General features: G+C 32.9%; 1 protein-coding gene across 13 annotated transcripts in view; it reads right to left on the reverse strand.

Annotated features, from left to right (window-relative positions):
- TRRAP (transformation/transcription domain associated protein) overlaps positions 1–23,506 on the reverse strand; it is a 141,417-nt gene that overhangs the window by 1,981 nt on the left and 115,930 nt on the right. For all 13 annotated transcript variants that reach the window (XM_074295209.1, XM_074295201.1, XM_074295155.1 and 10 more), the window contains 8 exons: positions 22,263–22,353; positions 20,669–20,868; positions 19,112–19,373; positions 10,494–10,719; positions 9,185–9,402; positions 5,843–6,027; positions 3,012–3,215; positions 2,724–2,918 (listed from right to left, as the gene is read on the reverse strand). In XM_074295209.1, coding sequence (XP_074151310.1) covers positions 2,724–2,918; positions 3,012–3,215; positions 5,843–6,027; positions 9,185–9,402; positions 10,494–10,719; positions 19,112–19,373; positions 20,669–20,868; positions 22,263–22,353 — 1,581 coding nt within the window. The remainder of the gene's footprint in view (positions 1–2,723; positions 2,919–3,011; positions 3,216–5,842; positions 6,028–9,184; positions 9,403–10,493; positions 10,720–19,111; positions 19,374–20,668; positions 20,869–22,262; positions 22,354–23,506) is intronic.

A 23,506-nucleotide genomic window follows, 5' to 3' on the forward strand; every position in this document is an offset into this window, starting at 1 on the left:
ATTTGATCATTTCTTTGCAAATTCTAACTGCTAGTCTCCCACAAGGCTGTTTTGGGCCTTTCCCCTCTTCCCGCCCCCCCCCCCAATTTTCTATTAACTGACTTGATCTCTCTGGCTCCCATGGGTTCAATTACTACATGCAACCCTAAATTCCCAGTCCTCATTTCTTTTCTGAGCTATATCTTCATGTCACCAGTTATCTTTTGGATATCTCAAATTGAATGTTGTCCTGTGGATATCAAAATTTAGCTTGTACAAAATACAACTCATCTCTCCCCTGAAACTCTGTTACTCTACAGTCAAAAGCAGCAGCATCTTTCCCAAACATTAAGGCATGCAAATTTACTCTCACCTATCCAATAAGTTGCCAACTTCTGTCATTTCTACCTTAATAGTTATATTTTATATGCCCCTAATCCATTCTTCACTTGTTCCCTATTTCAGCCCTGCATCACTCACTCTTGCCTAATATAATTGAAATAGCCTTTAACTCAGCTTCTGGGTTTCAAACCTCTCCCCACTAAGTTCCCAAGGTGATTTTGTTAAAGAACTGGTTTGACCACATTAGTCCTCTTTTCAATGAGCTCCAGGGGATGGCTCCCTATTACCTCCAAGATTAAATATAAACATTTCCATCTGCTTCACTCCTGATGAATGTGTTTAAATCACTAATAACTTGCCCCTTTCCTAATTCTCCCATATTCTTACACTTTACTTTCCTTCATATAAACCCTCTCTGACGTGGCTACAAGGGCTGGCTGTCCTTCATTTCTCAAAAGCTCTCCCTCTGGCCCCCTTGCCTTTAGTTTCTCTGGCTTCCTGAAAGAATCAGATATAGTCCCATCTTCTTCAGAAGGCTCTTCTTGATCTTTGGATCTTGACCAGCTGCTGGTGCCTCCTCCCTCTGAGAATACCTTCAATTTCCCTATCTTACATGATATACACAGCACAAATATATTCTCTACATGATTCACATGTAGCTCATCTGCCCATTGCCTCTTAAGTTCGAATAGAAGCTCTCCAGAAAGCAAAGGCTTGTTTTGCTTTTCTTTGTATACTCATTACCTGGCATTTAATTCAATAATAATTTTCCAATGTAAAGTAATTTAACATTCTTCATACTTCAGATTAGTCCTAATCTTACTTTAAACTTATTTCACTATTATTCTTTTAAATCTATTCTTTGAGTAAATTTCTCTACATCCTTTTCCATTTCAAAAAAATATATATTGTTTCATTCCTGACAAATGTATTTTTCACCCTCCATGGACTTTCTAGTTTCTCAAGCTAATTCCTATTCTGACTCCTATTCATTGGGTTGTTTGAATAATAAATAGGGAATGGAATTCCTTATTTATACGTAGCAGTTACTTAAATTATGGTTTCAATAACACTTTAGAATCATTCATCCCCTTAGATCTTTCATACTATATCCACATAAAAACAGAATACCTAGTCCCAGATTACCTCTCACTTGACTGCCGCCTGGCAGTCAATCCTTTCATTTGGCTATAGTAAGACTCCTCTTATCATTACTTCCTAAAGAAGCTACTGCAAACCATTTCAGGGACTTCAGAGGCCATCAAATCCAAATCCTTCCTTTTACAGATGAGGAAACTGAGGCTCAAATTGGTTAATAAATGATTTACTTCAACAGTAAGCATCAGAGGCAGGATTTGAGCCTCACTCTTTGAATGGACTGTCGGTCAATGCTCTTTTCAGTATACCATTCAACTCCTCAAACTAATTCTATCTTTAATCTCTTCCCCCAACTTTCTCACTCTGTGTAGATTATATCGAAGCCTACTTACTGAAAAGATGGCAATCTCTAATGACAACTCCTCTCTTTCCACTTCAAAATATCTGTTTTTGCCCATTCTCTCCCTCTGTCTCAGGGAAATAAATGTTCTTGTTTTCCAAGGTTCCTTCCTTTATGTTTTTACCTTTGTCTTTTCTGGATATTTGCAGAAATGATGTCATTAATCAACTTTTAATTTTAGTTTTAGAAATTAAAATTTTTCAAAAAATTATCTACCTGAATGTGAAGATTGTTTCCTTAAAGCATAGGGAAATATTTATACCCCCTGCATCCCAAAGTTAATTAGATATTTATTACAAAATCCTGAAGTAAAGTGTACTTCAATACTATATCCATTTCTTTTCAAATCTGATAGATTTTTAGAATGGGGAGTGGAGCATAACTGAATAATAAACATAGCCGAGGGACAAATTACCCACTGTTATTGGATAATTTTTTAGGTTTCTATTTTTAAAATGTACTCTTCAATGTAGTAACATTCTTGCATCAGGTAAATTCTTAAAATTTTCCTTTTATATATATGTGTGTGTGTGTGTGTGTGTGTGTGTGTGTGTGTGTGTGTGTGTGTGTGTGTGTGTGTGTGTGTGTGTGTGAAGAATGGGACCATGAAGTGAGGAAAGCTGAGAAAAGACAAAGTACTAAGTAAGTTGGGACTCTATGCCCATATATATACTTGACATATATATTTTTCTCTCTCTCTCCCTCCCTCTCCCTTTTTCTCTCTATATATGGATTCCTTTTCTACATAAAAGTTTCTACTGAAAAATAAAAGATAACTTTAAAAAACTGAAATTCTATATTTTCTTTTATTCAAATGTTAGCTTCAGGCTGCAAGACATACACTTCAGAAGTTTCCCTTAAGCAACACTATTTAAACAATTATAATATCCACAATGTTATTTACCTTAAAGTTTGGTTGTGCAAAACACCGAGCCACAGCAATCATAGAAGCAGTTAATGGACCAGAGACCCCAATTGTGGTCAAGAATTCTGAAATATTAGGTGTGAGGCGGAATGGTACAGGACGATTAGCATCCAGATCTCCAGTAGCATCATTAATATCAAATCGAAAATAGGCAACGTTAAGTTTGCCAGTGTCCTAAATTTCAGAATGAGATTATTTTATTAAAATTTTTAGAAGAATCATTCATTAAATACAGCATTAGGTTAAATTTCATTTGCATCTAATTACCTGTGCAATCTGTAACATCTCTGGATTGAGTCTATTCAAATGAAATACAAATTCTGCAAAACCAATTAGCGCTAGCTGAATTGTGAACATCTTTCGAAAGGTCCAGTAATCAGTGGCATTGGGAAACGTATGCAAAGCCCATTCTCTTAGCATGCTTCTAGGCACCATGTTACTTTGAACTTCCTTGAGAATATCACGAAGAACCTAAATTAAAGGAAATGATATAAAATCCATACTATTTTGAATCAATATATAACTAACAACCTAAAACTTATGAGTTAATAATCTTTTTTATTCTTCTTAAATTTAATTGCCAATCCTCTTCCAAAAGATTTAAATAAGAATGCTTTAAAAATTATATTTTCATTGTTTAAGATCCATTATTGTCTCCATGATGATCCACTGTCTCCAGGCAGGCAGTCCCAAAGACAAAGCAATACTTCAAATGCCTGGAGATCATGGAACAGCAGAAATATCAGTAAATTTTCTCTAAGAAAAAAAGGAAGCTATTTATTAGTGCTATTTCCGGCCTTAAGGATGTTCTGGCAGGCTACATTCTCTTATTCTTTATCTGATTCACTAAGAGATTATGTAAATATTATATCTTCAAAAGAAAAATCCTCATATTGTAATTCTCTGTTTGTTAACATAATTTCCATGAACAAATGAGTATAAATTCCAAGTTATCACACTGAACAATGACATACACAAAATTATTCAGTTTCTTTCTCTATAAGCAGTAGAAGAGTTTTAAGTACTTTGGTGAAAACACTAATTGCAGAGTGTGATACAGTTCTTCCCAGGTAATTGAGGAAACATCTGAAAGCTACTATGATAGTTATTACAACATATACCAAACTAATTAATTGGAAATAAGAACAAAGACAGAATTTCTCTTTGTAGGAAAAGCTACATAGCAGTGACACTACTTCAATTGCAATTCTGTTAAAGACAAATTTCATAATCTAAAGAATCCCTTCACAAAACAGAAGCAAATGTTACATAACACTTCATTTTATATTTTATACTACAAAAAATTTTAGATCTACCACAAATTCAGAAAATAAAAACTCATGCTGCTTTTATTCAACTGAGATAAAGCGATACAAGATGCTGACAGAACATATCAAGTATAGTTTTCTATTTTTCACTGAATAGAAACACATGATTCAGAGAACTAGCAGATTCTTTATAAATCCATGATTATATACTATCAATGACCAGCTATAATTTCCATGAAATTACTCTAATGAAATAAATTTGCCAAATCTGATACTTCCTACTAGACCAATTTCAGTTCCTAAAGGATTGAGACCCAAAGAAATTTATTTCTGAAGCCTGTAGCATCTACTGCAGTACCATGTGAACATAGTTATTAGGCAATCAGGAATCATGCTACATGTCTCACTCTGTGATCTTGGAAAAATCATTCTTTGCTTATTTATCTATAAAATGGGAAGGAAGCAGAAATAGAGAAAATAGAGATTAATAGCTTTTAACTACTAATATTGCACCACCACAATTAAAGAGAACAAGAAAAAACCTAACTAAAAAAAAAGCTAACATTAAATTCCATCTTCATTGTTCCCACTGTCCTCTTCATCCTTAGCTATGGAAAACATTAACAGTGGATGTCTTATATTCTTTTAATAGTTTTCCATTTAAGTAAGTTGACAAAATGTGTGATGTTTAACTATAAATATTTATTTTTGCATAAAATTCCTAGTTTCTACTTCAAAAACTAGAATAATCATGAAAAGTAGCAAACACCCAAATCCTCTACAATGAGCATCTCAAATCAAGGCCACAAGCCAGATGAAATGTGGGATGAACATTTTGAAAATAAGCTTTCAAAGCTCAAAGTCTCCTTTGTCATTCCCATGATGAAGTTGTGACTGTTAGAAGTGATCAGGTGACAAAATTCAGGAATTATTTTCAACAGTGTAAAACTTCTTTACAAAACTGAAGAAAGACACTGACCAGATAATCTCTTTCTAGTTCTCTGATTCTTTGGATACATGTTTACTATACAAAAAAATAATAATAATAAAAAATAAAAAAAAAAAAAAAGGCTTGGAAATTATCACTTGCTGATTATTTCAGAGATAATGACATAGCTTCCTGATGACAATGTAGGACCACAGCAATTAAAGAAAAAAACCCAAAGATAGAGGAGAAAAGTCAACACAAGCTCTTCAAAGATCATAAAAGACCAGTAACAAACTATTAGAGGTAGAAGTATGGGGTTGAGGGAGAAGTAAGAAAGCTAAAGATCAATAGGGTCCAACTCAGATTATTTCTTTAAATTATCAGGACCCATAAAGAAAATAAAAAGGGAGCATCATAAGCAGATAGGAAGCACAAGTTTGTAGATTTGACAAGAGTAAGGAATCCTTATGAAGGACAATCTATCCACCCTGTACCCAGTAAAGGAGAGAGGCATTTCAAATTCTTTCAACTATAAGACAAGCCCCTACTGGCTGTGGAGGGAGAAGTGAAATAACACAAATTGCCCAAGTTCAATAACGTAAGTTCTAAAAACAAATTTGGGTCTTTCAGGTTTATAATTAGGTTAGTGTGATGACAATTCAAAAGTAACCTCACCAACATCAGCAGTCTTGAATTCCAACAATTAATAATCCAATAAACTTAACTCAAATTTTAGAGCTCGCCCCTTAAAGAAAAGCAGCTATTTTTAATGTAGGGAAAAAAGAAAAAAAAAAAAAAAACCACGTGCAATCAGTACATTAAATATGGCACAGAAAGTTCAGAAGTAGCATATGGAGTCCTCAAGAAATGAGTGTGAATACAATTAATCACAGCTTCAATACCTGATGACTGGCTTGAGTCCCCCGTGCCTGCACGGTTGCCAGTCTGTCATAATAACGAGAAATGGGGTTATCATGCTCAATGCCCTTCTTGGCACAACGTTGCTTGTATATCTCGACAAGAGAAAGAGAAGAGGGATTGTCTTCAACAAGACGCATCTGTGGAGAGACTGCCACAACTCGAGGAACTAATGGCGAAAAGGAAGAAAGTAAATAGAAGAGAAACTTCATTAATATGCAAGACGTAGATCTTATAACTAGATACATATTAAAAGGGGTAGTAATCTTTATAGCAAGATTCAAAATATCTTGGAATGAGATTTTCATCATTATGTTAATATTTGTGTTTTTTTAAGTGGCCCCACATACCCCCAAAAGAATAATTTTCAGATCATAACTAAAATCAATTTATAAGAGTATGTATTTGTAATATCTTTAAAAATCTACTTCATCCTAAGGGAAGAAAAAAACAAAGTTTTTGAAAATGAAAGACTTGTTCTTAAAATAAATTGGGAAATAAATCCAATGAGTCATAATTACCAAATACACACCAAAAAATGCTACAAATCCTGATGAAGGGGAAAAAAATATATAATCTTTATGCAAGAAGATTGTTTCCATTTAAGCTTAGATAATGGCTCTAAATGCAATATATCTAGATACTGTGTTGATTTCCTGCAGTACAGAGCAATTTAAATTCTGTATTTGCTTTAGTTTCAAAATAAGCTGAAATTCTGAAGGTAATCTGATTTGATTTTCCTGAACTAAATACATTCTTAATTTTCTCCTGGTAGTTAATGCTTTTTGCTTAGCATTAGAGAACTTAGAGGACTGGAAAAAGAGCACTGGAAATAAAAGAGCTGGTCTCCAATTTCAGTTTCTATCACTAACCAACAGTATGAGCTGGGAGAAGTTCTTCTCTATGAGAAGGATCTCTAAGGCCCCATCATTCACTTCTAAGAACCTATGATTTACAATACATGATAATTCATCTAACTATATTAGTAAATATCCATGTATTTTCCAATTTAAATTCTAATATTTGGGGAATTGACTTATTAAGTAAGAAATGTAGTTTACAGCAGTGAAGAAATATTTTTAATGAAGTGAGTGAGTCTTCCGTTATTCTCAGCTTAGCCTCTTTTGCTTCAATGGAACTAAGTATGATAATACTCTTCACATGCAATGTTTATTGACTTCTATAATTAATAAATCAACAGGGAAGGAAATCTCACAAAGAGAAGAACACAAATAAGTTCAGCATATGTGTTATAATACCAAGTTAGAGTAATTACAGAAATAGCTACTAGTATTCTGGGAAATCAGTAACTATTGTCAAAACTTTTTCCCTCCTTTGGTTTAGACCTAGCCCATTTTCTGCTATCCTTGTGTTAAGTCTGATATGCAATTATGTCAGTATAAATCCTAATGAACTAAGACACTTAAGTTAGTTAAGACACTGCAATTAACACATGCTATCAGATTTCTCCATAGCCTTTTTTGTGGCTATCCTAAAACAGACCTTAAAAATTTCAAAATACTCTGAAAGGTAGACTTGGGCCTTTGAATTTGGTGCTATTGACAAATGCTTCCATACAGAAAGTGAACAGGTTAATTCTAGATTTTACATTAATAATTTTCTTAACTATAAAGTATTATACTGTCCACTTTTATTAATATCTTATAAATGTTAAAAAGTTATGTCCATAAATATTTACCACTAATTACTATGGTTAAATTTTCAATTAGAGAAAGTTGAAAATTATTTTTGATCTCCAAGTCTATTTTAAAGTAATTTCTTATTCTAGATTGAATCTGAGCAGTGCCAATTTCTAATTGTGGGAGGAAATTTCAAGCTGAAGCAGGCTAGTCAAATTTTAAGATGAGACTAGGGAAAAGATGGCTTTAATTTCAGTATTTGGAAGAAAAACAAGTTCACATATGCTAATGCTCCTCAATGAACTTTATGACTTGTTGAAATCTGGATAACTATTTTTCCATCCATAAAGGCCTCTCAAATTTTTTAACCATTATGTCTAGGAGGTTGGCATAAGTTTTTTTCAATAAACAGTTCATATCCAGATTAAAAAAAAAAAAAAAACAGCATACAACAGTAAACAGATCCACAACAGGATCATTTGAGAGGATCTACCAAATGATTAGGGGGAAAAGCCTCTATTCTTTTTCTATTTATTTTTTTTTCCTCTCTTGTTTTTAATTTCTATCTTTTTGGAACTTCTTCCACTTGATGAGATTTGCTCCTAAAAACAAATCCTTCTTATTTGAGTGGGACCCAATGGGATCCTGGGAAGCCTAATTTCTATTTAAAGTATAAACAAAATTCATTCTGGGTAAGCTCCCCTGTCCTTGTGAGCCACCTTTCCATTTTACTGCAACATCCATTCTTCCTGACTAAATTTATAGGATGAATGCCAATATTGTCAAGATTCAGTTGCTCAAAAAAAGATTCAGTTGCTCCAGTATGTCAATCGGTTGGTTTTTGGAGAGGGAGCTCAAATTCAGAATACTTACCAGAAATAAATGTTTATAGACAGATGTTTTTGGCCCTCATTCCCAAAACCTGGCTACCATTATTGTAAAAGTAAAAGAGAGCCACAAAAGAATGAGAATAATTTTCTGGACTTTTTGTCTGTTTCATGGCTTGCTGTAGCTATTATAATATACATAATGTAATTATACATAATCAATCAATCTATCTAACCAGTCAACCATCTATCTATGTATCACCATCTAGTGGTAATTTATTGCTGGAAAACTCTGTTCTTAGTTAGCTTTATTGTCAGAGTAGATAAGTCTATTTATCAAAGCCTTATCATGATCACTCTTGGCCAAATCAAATTTTCTTTTACATGCTTCTTCCAGGCTTGGTTTTGAATTTCATCCCAGGAAACTAAGCTTAAATTCCATGAAGCAGAAATGGCAATTCATAATATTTAGTGTCATGATGATAAAGTAATCATTTCAATTGTTTTATAAACAATATATCTTTTTAAAAACAAAAAATTATTGTGCAGGAAGAGTCCTAGAAATCATCTAACTCCATTTTACAAATGTAATTGAATAAGAGAGTTAAGATAGAGCAGTAAAAGTACAATTTAATCAACATTTTCAAGATTTGAACAGTTTCACTAAATATGCAAGCAGCAGTGTCTATTTTAAGGACTTTTTTGGAAGGAAAAAGTTACTCCATTTTACTTAAGTAGATGACCTTCATTTGGAGTACTCTTCCCCTCCCCCTCTTCAGATAAATTACAATTGCTATCATAAAACTCACGAAAACAAGCATGAACAATAAGTTATTTTGGGACCCCTTTAACTCAATACCTGTGAAAAACAAGTGCCTTTTTGTGGTTTCTTTTCTCTTCTCTAAACAGGGATTCAAAAGGCGAAGAAGTTGTAAAACCCGCTCTTCTCTTCGAGACTCTGTCAAACAAGCGTCATTCATGACCAGGTAGGGGTAAATCTTCCCATTATGGCCACGGATATAGAGTCTTCTGGCAGCAGTGTTGTGCTTCTGTACTATCTCTACCCGGGGCATAAATCTATCAAAGGAAAAGAAATGAAATGCATATGAACTTCCCTATTCTAGATTTTATTTCTTCTTCACTGAAGACAAAACAAGGATTTTCAATTATGTGTAGTACTTAGAGCTTCTACACCATCAAAAAGTCAATAAATTCTGAAGTCTAAGGATAAAAACTAATGGGATAGGAGAGAGAAGTAACAAAAGCATGAAAGATTCTCTGGTTCTTGGATAGATAATCTTGATACAAAAAAAGATCTCCAGCAGTAAACTATTTTGGGCTTCTTCCAGTGCAACCTAAATACCACTGAGAAAAGTTGTCCACTAATAAGCTGCCGCAGCATTAGCAACAAAAAGATAAGTAAAAAAGCAGGATTATTTTTAGGACAGTTAGCAATGCCAATGATCTAGAGAGATCAGTGATCCTCAAACTTTTTAAATGGGGGCCAGTTCACTGTCCCTCAGACTGTGGGAGGGCCGGACTATAGTAAAAACAAAACCTCACACTGTCTCCGCCCCTCAGCCTATTTGCCATAACCTGGCGGGCAGCATGTGGCCCCCGGGCCGGCCGTAGTTTGAGAACCCCTGGTCTAGATATTCTCTGATTAATCCTAAACTGAAGGGGTTCAGCTGTAGCAACAATTGTATCTGAGTGAGGAATGGCCTACTTTAGATCAAAGTGAAAGAGAATCATGAGATCTGTCTCTTAACCTCAGTATATGATTTCCAAAGATAGAATTTACTGATTAGAAAGCAATTAGGAGAGTAGAGTATGGCCTCAGTTAAATCCTACTAACAAGAAATAAAGCCTGCTTTAGATTATAGCTTTCATTTTAACTACTATGGATAGGATAGAATAGGGGGGCTAGAACATTTTTCTTCTTCCACATTTTCCCCAACCACTCCAAAACAGTTCAATACAGAAAAAGTATGGGAAGGAATGGAAAATGAAAGGCAAGGTTAATGATAATCAAAGTATCTTGAAGAAATGGAAAGGGAGAAAAGTGACTTTAGTAGATTAAAAACTCTTCAAAATCATTATCACATTTAAAATCAGATGCAATATATGAAAGTGAAGAACCATCTCAGTAATTTTCAACCTAGTCTTACCTTGCAATTTTGATATAGTAATGTGTTGGCTTTGGCATTAAGAACTCTCCAGGGATTTCTACTTCAGCAGTCTGTGCAGAGAAATTACTTAGAAAACGACACTTTTCTTCTATGAGAAAGAACTTGGGAAGCTGCTTGGTTTTAGCCTCCAGTATTTTGATCCATTTTTTCAACTTAGAGATTAGATTGTGAAGCTTCATTGATCCTGGAACACTGAAGTCAAAATCTTCAAAAATAAATGACATAATAAAAACATTTTAAATTTTCTATGAAAAAATGAAGTTAGTGCTTGTTTCTAAAAGGAAAGAATTATTAAATCACTACCTAAAAGGTCTTAGGATCAGAGAAATTTCAAATTGAGAGGGATCTTAGCGATCATCTAAACTAATCCTCTGCCATTTAAAAGATCAAGAAAAAGTGAGAGCCAGAGGAATCAAAGTATTAATACAACATTATACAATCGTCAAGTGGCAAAGCAATGGCCAGACTCCTAAAAACAAATATTTAAATCTTTCTTAACAACAATAAAAATTGTAAATTTAATATTTAAAATAGAAAAATGATAGCTTATGACATCAGATTTGATAAGGCAACTTATTTGTGTTAAATACACATATATAAAATAAGAATAGAAATATCTTATTTGGATACTATGATGAAGACATTTTTCAAACTATAAATTAATACAAGCAATGGATAAACTTAAGAATACCTATATAAAAAGTGTCTAAATGGAGTGGCCACACTCATTACTCCTATTTAATAGTTTTATAATACATATTAGGCATCTAATAAATGCTCATTGACTGACTTTATAAATCTTAGCAAGAACAATAAGACAAATAGACAGAGAAGTTAAAATATTTCTGTTTGTAAATGACAAATGTAGACTTAGAAAATACAAGGCAGTAAATAACAATAAATTGAGCCAGCAACTCTATAAAGTAAGATATAAAACCGACAAAAAACACTTGCATTTGATCCCCAAGAATCAAGAAAGATTGATTAAAAAAAAAAACTGTCATCATTTTCAATAATGACAAACTGTATCAAATACCTAGGCATTAATCAAGACACACAGGAAATCTACAAAAAGAAAACTTTGCTTCCAATAAAAACTTCCCCTACTGATTCAGAGCAGCACATTCTCTATAATAACTAGCTTTAAGAAAGCTGTCCAGCTTTCTTTTTTTTTTGCCCATGGTTACAGATTCACAACTCTTCTATTAAGTCAAAGGCAGGATTTCAACCCCAGAAAATTATAGCAAAATTCATATAGAAAATAAGGCATACATTAATGCCAAGAATTGTGAAAAGGAAACAGTAGGAGAGAGGGCCTATTACTGAAAAACACCAAATATATGATATTATTTAGACATAAATTAAGATCATAAAGAAATTTGAAGATCATGGAAGAAATTAACCCATCATATTCTGATTTGGGGAAGGAGTTTATGATCAAATAAGATCAAACAAAGAGGTACATGGGAGTTAAAATGAACAATTCTGATGACATAAAATTTAAAAGATTTTGAATAAAACCAATATAGATAAAATGTCATAGAAAAAAAGTAAGAAATTAGGGGAAATCTTTCAGTAAGTTTTTCAGAGAAAAGGTGTCATTTCTAAATAGACAGGAAATAGATTCTAGTAAGACATTCCTCAACTGATAAATGGTCAGTTTTCAGAAAGAAAAAAACAAAGTTATCAACAGCTATATGAAAAATATTCTAAATCACTAATAATTGGAGAAGTGCAAATTAAAACAACTCTGAGGTATCATCTCATGGGCAATAGATGGTAAAAAGTTACATAAAAGGAAAATTTTAAATGCTTGGAGGGTTGTGGGAAAACAAATGAAAACAAATTGATAGAGCTGTGGATTTATCCTGCCATCATGGAAAGCATACTAGAGCTATGCACAAAAAGTTATCAAACTATGCATATTATTGATCCAATATATCATTACTAGGTATATACTTCCCCAAATCAAAAAAAAGAAAAGAATCATATGTATAAAAAATATCTATAGCAGCTATTTTTTGTGATAGCAAACTGGAAAACTCAACTCAGGAGGCATTCACATGCTAGAGAAGGGCTAAACATGTTAGAGGCAAATAGGTGGCACTGTGATATAAAGTACTGCATCTAGGATCAAGAAGGTCTGAGTTCAAGTCCAACTACGAACATTTAATAAATGTGTGGCCCTGCACAAATCACTTAACCTATTTGCCTCCATTTGCTCAACTGTAAAATGGAAAAAGAATATCTCTAAAATTAAAAGAAAATGAAAAAAGTAAAAAATATTTGCAAAACTCCTTAAGACAGAGAAGCATACCTTAATGGATAGAGGTCAGACACAGAAGAAAGACCTGATTTTAAATCTAGTTTTCACACACATTAGTTTCATCATTATAAGCAAGTCCATTAACTTTTTGGTATTCCTGGCAATTAAACTCTATGATTGATTCTACATTGACAAAAGGTATTTCTAAACTCTTGACTTCCTAACACTGATGAATCATAAGTATTCTCTCCCAACCCTCTCAAATGAAAGATCTATATCCAAGATCTATAAGTAACAGAATATAAGACTGATAAAGTGAACAATGGAGCAACGATCAAAAATACTTGAACAGGCAATTTACAAAAGAAAAAGTATGTACTATAAATAACAATAGAAAATGATTATATGGAAGCTCCTTAATAGTCTAAAGAAATGCAAATCATAAAGCAGCTTGAAGATACCAACTATATTCACAAAAAGGGCAAAATTTATGGTGGTAATTTTTTTTTTAAAAAGGATAATATTGGTAAGACTGAGGTTTAACACATTCTAATATGCTGTTCCTGGGACTGCTAATTGTTAGCATTCTAGAAAATACTAAAACAATCAACACAAATTTTTGAACCCAATGACTAAATTGTTAGATTATCCCTAAAACATCATAAAATGATGAAAAAAAAAAAAAGATGCCTATCTATAAAATATATCTATTGATGTTTGAATTAAAAAAAAAATAAAAAATTACAAACAAGCTCTGTTTAGTAATAAGAAAATGACTGAAAAGATAATGACATATGAATGCAATGGAATATAACAGAGCTGTAAAAATAATAATGATGATATATACAAGGAAATAAAGAAATATATGAAACACGAACTATAGAAAAGAAGGAAAAAAGGAGCCACTAGGTGGTACAGTGAATAGAGTGTGAGCCCTGAAGTCAGGAGGACCTAAGTTCAAATCTGGAGAAATAAGGGGAAAAGAAGAGGAAGTAGTGCTATGTTTGAGGAAGATCAAAAAGGAGGTTAGAGTAGTAGAAAACAATTTCTTTGCTTTTTTTAAAAAGTTGATTTGGTTTTGCTATGTTGAAGGCTAAAGAGATCTGAGATAAGATTTCTCTTTTTTTAAACCTATTTTTGTTGATGGTTATTGAGTTTACAACAAAATCTTTTAAAATAGAACATGAAAATGAATGCAAATTATCTACTGATGCCAGTCTGAGGCTCAGATCTCAAGCCTAAATAATGGAGTGAGAGTAATATAAATAGCATGAAAATGTCATAAAATATTTGAAAGATCATAGAGATTCATCCATAAAATAATACAACAATGGACTTCCTATTTAGCATGCATAAGTCAAGGCATACATACTGACCTGTTTTTGTATTTCTGCTCTTTATCCACCAGGAAGCAGGCAAATTTTTTTTTTTAATGGTATAAAGAAAGTCATCTATCAAGAGTTCTAAAACTAATTTTATCACAATGTGAAATTTAACATACACTATATTGATTTTTAAAAAAAATTTAAGTCATTATGATTTAAGTTAACAAAATTTACAAGTCTTTCATTTAGATCAGGGGAAAAACTGATAGTATAGCTTTTCATCAAACACAAATGAATGTAGATTGAGATTAAATGCACTGACAAAAGTAGGAATGAAGTACACTTACAAGATAAGGGAATGAAGGTACAATCCTTCCCCTTCTCCTCTCCTTCCCCCATACACATACAGGTCAATTTGTTTAACTATGTCTTTCTTTAAAAATTGCTAAAACTCAGTGTTTTTTGTTTCCTCAAAGAAGCTTAGCACAAAAACTAGTTCTGGCCTCTGTTCATGCTCACACTTTATAAAATTCTTATTTGCACTGCGCATTTTATAATTTTTATTAAGTTATAATTTTTAAATTACACAATAAAAGCCCATTACAAAATATCTCACAAGGATCTGATTCTAATAAGAACCAAAACTGTCTCTCATAGAGGAAAAAAAAAAAAGCAGTAAGGTGAGTGTTATTTAGCTAACATTTTAAGAAAAAGCACTAGAACAGTACTCTTCTACATTTGGCTCTAGAATGGAGTCCTATGGTCATATATGATGATATGTAGAGAATTTACTTCAAACGCAATCGGAAAGCAGAGCTATGGAAACCAGATAAGGGTTTTGATAGCCCCAGAATTTTTAATCCTGTTTAACAGATCCTATAACTGAGATCAGATAAGTCTTCTTAGTCACCTCTCACACTTTAGGGTTTGTCTTTCTTTTTCAACTGAGCAAGGAGGAAATGAAAAAAGAAGGAAAAGGCAGATTTTCTTCAAGAAAGAAAAAAATTGAGTTTAGACAAAAGAGTACAAGATGAATGTAACAGTTAACTTAGAAAAAAAATTTTGCAGTGAATTTTTCTGACAAAGATCTTATATTTTCAAGATCACAAGGAACTGATTCAAATTTTACAAGACTAAAAATAATTGCCTAATTGGCAAATGGTCAATGAATATAAAGAAATCGTATCATGAGAAATTCAAGATATCCAGCCATATGGAAAAAAAATCCACTAATAATTAGAGAAATGCAAATTAAAGACAACCTGAGACAACCTCTCATATTGCTAAAATGGAAAAAAAAGGAAAACGGTAAAAGCTAAAGGGATTGCAGAAAAAGAAACACATTAATGCATTGCTAATAGAGGTATGAACTGGTCCAACCATTCTAGAAACTATGTCTCAAAAGTTAATAAACTCTGCATGTTCTTTAACAGAGATAACACTACTACACTTATGCCACAGAGATCAAAAGAAATAGGAAACAAACTCATATGCACAAAAAGATTTATATCTGTTCTTTTTGTAGCAGTAAAGAATTAGAAATTAAGTTGGTATCAACTGGGAAATAGCAGAATAAATCATATTATGTGAATGTAATGGAACACTATTGTACCTTGAAATAATGAAATGAATGGTTTCAGATAAATCTGGGAAGATATAAACAAACTGCTGCAGAGTGAAGTACCCAAAATCAAAACACTACAGCAATCATGTTGCAGAACACTAATGATGAATAAGGCTAAGACAGAGGAGTCAGCGATGAACTCAGAGTAGAATGAAACACACATTTTTACACAGCAAGACTGGCTTAGCTGAAGGGAAGAGTGAAAGAACTGGAAAAGAAAGAACTGAGGTAGGGAAGTCAATTAGAATAAGTAGATGGGGTGTGAGATGAGGAAAGTCCATACCAAAACTGTGGCAGAAGAAAGTATATGTCAGATGTTTTGAAGGCAGAATCAATAAAACTTGGCAACAAATTGGACAGTGGGGGAGTGAGAGTGTGAAGGAGGAATTGAGGATGACACCTCTATCATGAGTTTAAATGACAAAGGCAGTAATAGGGAAGTTAGTTTTAGAGTAGTTTACTAAATAAATCTTCTAGTATATTTAAATGACAAAAGATTAGATTCATATCTAAGATACTAAAATATAACTCTTAAAATTATACTTGCTATTATAGTCACAGTTTAGTTGGCATATGTGTTCCTCTAGTGTTTATTAAAGAGAAAGAGAAAGACTACAATGTTTCTAATATTTTATTAGAATAGAAACCAATTATAGTCATTTGAACTGGCTGGATTGAAAAAAAAAAGTATTAAAACTAATTCTCTCTTACAATCAACTCTGAATTTAAACTTTATTTCCTGAAATGATACTTTAAATAGTACTTTATCTGGCTTTTACTGAAACCTGCAATGAAGGATCTCACAAAATCATAAGAACTTTTTACCAAAAATAAAGAATAACTCTTCACTTTGTTCCTAAGGTATGATTGCCATAAAGATATTCACTAGATCAGTTCAGATGTAATCTCCTTTTCATCAAAGATACTGGAAGGAAAGAGCGAGCAGGCAAACAATAAGGACACTGGTACTAAAATAACAGTTCATTTTCTGCTGCTTTCACAAGGCCATTGTTCATAATCATGTTCATCTTTCTAATTCCCCACACCCTGACCCTTAGTTAGAGAAACAATAGAATACAAAAATCAACTCAGTATCATTTGATGATTTCCACACACACACTGTTCTAATTCTCCATTTGAAAACTTTCATTTCTTATATTTCATAATTAAAACTATAACTAACATTTATAAATGTTTCCATATACAAGTTAATATGAATCTTAATTACCCACTAGCAAAAGTCATATAAATTACAATACTGACATGAGTTTAGGATTCCAAAAAGCGGTAGTCAAAATCATATCATTTAAAAGATGAATTATGCAAAAGAATCTTAAGGACATAAATAAAATTTATTATCATCTCTCTATGCAAAGGAAAACAAGTTATCAATAAAATACCCTATGCTCTTATTTCTAGATGGCACCACTCTCCTTCCAGGTACCCAGGTTTTAGCTGTGGAGTCATCCTGAATCTCTTGCATCAGGCATTCCCTAAGATACCAGGCCTTGCCTGCTTATCACTACTTTATCTATTTACAAGGCCTCCACAAAAATTCTCTCTCCTAGAGACCCTACCAAAAACATTTGCTTAATCTTCTTGCCACAAGTGTCTTCCCCAATCTATTCTCTACAGAGCTGCATGCCAATGCCTGACTGAATAAATTCCAACAGCTCCTATTTCCTCTAGGATTAAATACAAAATCTTTTTGTCTGACATGTAAAGTACTTCATAACCTGGTTCCAAAACTTTCTGGTCTTATTATACATTACTCCTCTTTGTGCACTCTGACTTAGCAAAACAGGTCTGCTCGCTGCTCTTCACACATAATATTTCAACTTCTGTCTGTGCCTTTGCAAAGACTTGTCAAAAAGACTACTTTATGTTGAACTTCACATGGGCAGGCACTCACAACTCAGAAAAGTGGTACAAGGATATCCTCAAGTCTCTCTTTAAGAACTTTAGAACTGATTATATGGCATAGGAGACATTAGCACAGACCACCTAGCATGGACTGCCCTCATCAGAGAAGGCATTGGGCTCTATGAGCAAAGCAGAACTGATAAAGCCCCCCCAAAATGTGAGATGGGCAGTTAGAATTTATCCCAATGTTGATAGGGACTATATGTATCTGACGGGTAACAAAGTATTCCAAGCTTATATTGCTCTGATCAGTCACAATCTGACACACTGCAACTTGACTCTAGCATAGTGATATCATCTTAGTCCTCTTCAAGAATAAAGGGCATCTTGAAACCTGGAATGTCCTCCCTTTACCTTTGCTTCTTGGAATCTTTTTTCATTCAAAGCTTAGCTCAAATGCAACTTTCTATAAGAAAACTTTCCTAATTCCTCCTTCAATTGCAAGTTCCTTCCTACTTAAATTACCTTGCATTATACACATACAAAATATGTATATGTAAAACTATAGTGTGTGATATGTATTATACTACATACAAATATCTGTTATTTAATAAAACATGAGTTTCTAGACAGCAGGATTTTTAAATTATTATTAATTACATCAATTTTTAGATTTTTTTATTGAGACTATCAATAGAACCAGGGGCTGACTTTATCCTTGAATTATTATTCACACTTTAAATATAGCAGGGTTATTAAATGCAGTATTAAGTCACAAAGATATTTGCTGTTTTTAATTCCCTATAGTTTTAAAAGTAATCAGGAAATGACCCTGGGCAAGTCACTTAACCCCAACTGCCTCAGCAAAATAAATAAATAAATAAAAATGATCAGGAAGCACAGCAAATTTTACTATTTCCTGGTTTACTATTTCATTAAATATAATCATAATAGCTCTCAGTGTTTATGGTAGGACAAGAGAAAAATGTAAGATTTGAGGATCACAGCTGTGACCAGTTTTTGCAAAAAGTTATGGATGCCAGGATGTAGCAATGAAATATTCATAAATGCTGAAATGAACAAACCAAGAGCTAGAGGCCAGAAGAATAATCTTTACAACAACCAATAAATTTGGAAACTAACTAGAAGTCATTTAAATAGCAATCTATTTTGGGATTCATTTAAGCAAGGACCAGAAGTCTGAAACAATGTAAAGACACAGCTAGATAAACAAAATAAGCTTTTTTAACTAGGGGAAAGAAAAAATAAATCAACTCAAGGGTCCAACAAATGAGTAAATGTGATAATTGGGGGGGGGGGGGGGGGGGGAGGAGAGAGAGATCACGTGACCAATCTTTTCCATATCTTATTCAGTTTACAACTTTTAATTATATTACATTACATTATAAATCCTAAGTTAGTGTTTAAGATTTGACCTATTCATCTTTATGCCTTGTTTTCTTTTTTCCTTTTTCCAAAGGAAATAGAAAAACATGAATGTGGACATTTGTGCACTCACCTGTTGTGAACTGCCCTTTCAATTTCTGAAAGACAGGATCCTGTGCTGTTGCTTGTGCTCGTCTAGCCAAAGACTCAGAGGCAGCACTGGAAAACATGGTAGAGACATTAGACACATTTTCCAGGCCAACTCCAAAGGTGCTGACCAACTTCTTTACAAAATTAAGAGTGTGTGGCGTGATTTTGGCATCCGAAACTGCTCCACTTTTCTCAAAAGCTACTGAATAACATTTTGCCAGGCCCTGCTGAAGCTGTCTGAGAACCTAGAAGAAAAAAGAAAAAAGACATATTACAATAATGGAGCTCTTTCAATAAACAAACATTTATATAGAGAACATCAGTACCTGGCCCTGAGTTTATATAAATTAACACAATATGGAAATACAACTTTAATTCCAGTTTTAATTCTAGAATTAATTAAATTAAACTTAAAAATCTAGAATAGAGTCTAAGAAACTCTTGGCGATCTAAGATGTATTCAAATTCATGCTATTTAAAAGTTATAATGATATAATAAAATATGGCAATTGATCCCACCCCAACCGAATATGTGGTACAAAGTCAAATAACCCCCCTTCAGGGGGCTTATTATTTACAATAAGTTGACAGAGCTGTGACACCAATTCAATAGATTAACTACAAAAAATAACAACCTAAACCTTTCTTCAACCGGCTTTCTTTTTACTGTTCAGCATACACTTGCAGTAACTTTCCTTCACTACCTATCTGATAAATGATTTAAAAAAAAAAAAAAAAAAAAAAAAAGATTAAAAATAGAAATAAATGTTAATATTGGATTATGTAATATAAATTATGAATGTAAACTAGCAGCCAGAAATATTAGAAACAATAATAATATTCTGAGATTATCTATGAAACATGTGTTCCATTAACATATCTACTTGAGAGTACTTAATTTAAACTTCAGTAAATATTTATTAAACACTTATATGCAAAACACTTTGGCTGGTATAGGGGATATAAAGCAGTCTATCAAATAGCATTTATTAAGTACCTATTATGTGTCAGGCACTATGTTAGATGCTGGACGAAAAGGGGAAAAAAAAATTCTTTCTCAAGAAACTCAGTCTAATGGGAAGATACAACATGAAAATAACTATATACAAACAAGAAACACACAAATTCAAGTAGGAGTGATTTCAAAGGTAAAGCATGAAGATAAAGGAAGACTGGGAAAAACTAATTGCATAGACTTGAACTTATAATTAAATAACACCAAGCAGTCTTTGCCCTTTGGAAAGCTCACATTCTATTAACTCATTAGCTACTTTATTAACTTATTAGTTTCAAATGGGAAATAACCATCACACATAACCATCACAGAAATAACCATCAAACCTTTCAAAGAAGGTTTCTCAAAAGCTGAAAATTATTTTTCTAAGATTTAGTGTGCCAGTACATAAAGCCATTTACAAAGTCCGTTTTTATTATATGGAACCATAATTCATAAAATGACCAATTAATCCTACAGAGTAGACATCAAGTAATATACATGCAAGTTACATCAATATATATTTCCAAACTCATAACCAAATACCTCTTCATGCCAATTTTCTCTGAACCAGACCATCTGATCAACAATGCCTTCCAAAGAAGACAGAAGAGTTGGATGCAATTCCCTCTGCATGTGCATAATTCTGCTGCAGCGCCACATTGGGGCAGTAGCTCGAATTGGTCCAGGATCTGATGCAGAATGGGACTGATTGCCTACTGAACTTGGTTGCTGCTGTCCAGAATCTGAGAACACATAAAAAACCCATGTAAATTATAAAACTCAGTGTGATGTTCCATTGACATGAAAGTTAGACTCCGTTTTTAAAATTCTCTAGAGGAATTATCAAGCAACCAAAATGGGGCAATGTGGTGTGATGTGAAGATCACTAGGCTAAGAGTCAGGAGAATAACCATACTCCCAGGGCTGCAGAATCACAGATTCAAAGCTGGAAAATACCTTAGGAATCCATTCAGAACAATCATCCCATTTTGCAAATGAGTGAGTACTCCAAAGTACTTGTCTGAGGTCACACAGATACCAAGTGGCAAAGTCAGAATCTGGACTTGATTCCTCTACTTTCAAACTCAGCCTCCTTGTCTGTAGCTCAGTAAGAGGATCTTCTGAGCACAAGTTCCCTCAGAGGCAGGCTATGCCCTTCCTCCCTCACAATGTGGCTGTGATGATCAAGTAAAATGAGGCAGTAGAATGGCACCATGTAAGCTGCTGACTGACAGAAATAGCAAGTGGGAAGGAGGGTGACATTATTTTTATTTTATGCTACATACAGATCATGATACATCACTTTCAACCAATTCCCCAAGAACCTAAAAATAATCTATAAACAAAACTGAAATACATACAGTATCTAAGAAAGCTTTAAGTAAGTAACCACTTTATAAAAAAGATAAAACTTGCATAACTCTGGAAATAGTGAGCCCATAGTGCTTGTTTTTCCAGATCTATCTCTGATCTTAAAACACAAAAACACCAAATCTTAAAAATTACTTTGTCTCTGTAAATAATAACATTTATAAGAATTCTCCATTTGTAATTTTCCTGAAATAGAAACATATATTTAACATTTATCATCTGCTTTATGTACTGCCACAGATACTAGTGAATCCAATAATGCTAGAATCTACTTTGGCAATATGATTCTAATAATGATTTACTATTTATATTACTACTACAAATGATCAACATTTCCAATTGGCCATATTCACCAAAACTGAGAACAAACTTCAGAAGACATTTTTCTAGCTAGTGACAATTATTTATTTTAATATTATCAACACACAAATCAAGCCTGTGTAACATTAAATTAAACAAAAATTTAATTCTGAGTAACGAGAAATTTTCTTTATGCACTTTTCAGATCAACTTAAAGCAAAAGGTATTTATTAAGTTCCTATATGCAGAGACAGTCGTGGACACACAAAGAAAGGCAAATAACAGTCTCTGCCCTCAAGGAGGCTCACAATCTTAATAAAAGGGGAAAATTACAGAACTAAGAGAAAGATAAAATCAAGTGCCAACTTTAGTAGATAGAAAGACTAGAGAATATTTGATATTTCTTTCACATCTTTTCATACTTCAATTCTTGCCAATGCTTTCCCATTAAAAACAAAAAACTCACCACTTTTGTAACGTTCTCGCTGCTCAATTTTCAATGTCAAATATAGAGTCCTTATAGGAAAATAGACAGCTTGAGGATATACTCTTCCAACCTATTAAAAAAAATTGAGGGAATATCATGCATTCATTCTGTTATTGATAACCAGGCTTAAAAAAAGAAAACAAACTTATTTACCACATTCTACAAATGAATGGCTAATTAAGCATTAAAGTATACACAAGTATAATCAACCAAGTTATGTACTTGAATAGTGATTCTGTTGTATGAGTCATATTAAATTCCTGTTTCACCAAAAAAACAATTAAAGCATCCTAGTTTAGCTATGTCCTTTCCCCCACAAAAAAGTCTAAACTAAGCTAAAATGGTACATATCTGCACATTCTATCAAGGGTCTATTAAAGAGGAACCTCGCTATCATATTGCCTAATAAATTTGAAAACAGCAAAATATAAGAGTACCTGATCAGCACAAAGATTTTTTTCATGCACATAATCGAAGAAAAAGAGGTATAATGATACCAGTTAGTCTTTAAATTAGGCCACAATTCCCAGTGAACCCAACACTGCCTAAGAATTGAACCCATTAGAGAGTAACCTTACTCAACATAATTGCAATACTGAAGCTGAAAAAATAAAAAAAACCCAGCCACTTCAGGTAGAGATACCATTTTTACCAAAGTGAGGTTTTATGGTTCCTCTAAAAAAGCTGAGTAGATATTATCATGTAACTTTGTCCTTATAAACCTATTAACCATACCATTCATTACACAAGGGAAATATTGCAGCTAACTCAGTTGTAAGATAAGGACTTATTAAACTACATCAGATTTGTTCAATGTTGAAGAATATTAAATATGTGATTTGTATCCCAAAGGACATGCTTTAAGCAAAACATTAAAATCGGGCAATAAATTTGTACTTCATCAATTAAATAAATTAATTCTTGGGCAATTCTTGGGTATAAGCACATTTGTGAAAGTTAAGATTAAAAAAAAAATTTCTGGCAGATTATGAAAGAATTATACTTTAAGGTGATCCTCACAATATTTTTAATGGTATAACATATTTTTATTTCATTTTACATTTTATTATGCAATGTATATACAAATTGCTCAAATCAAAGAGATGGCAGTACCAAAGTTATAAAGATTCCATTAGCTATTATCAAAGTGCATATTAAAATTATCAGAGTTATTATAAACATACTTTATAAAACTATTAAGTTGAAATTAAATCTGAACATCT

The sequence above is a fragment of the Sminthopsis crassicaudata genome, chromosome 1 (assembly GCF_048593235.1).
Source record: "Sminthopsis crassicaudata isolate SCR6 chromosome 1, ASM4859323v1, whole genome shotgun sequence".
NCBI classification, from domain to species: domain Eukaryota; kingdom Metazoa; phylum Chordata; class Mammalia; order Dasyuromorphia; family Dasyuridae; genus Sminthopsis; species Sminthopsis crassicaudata.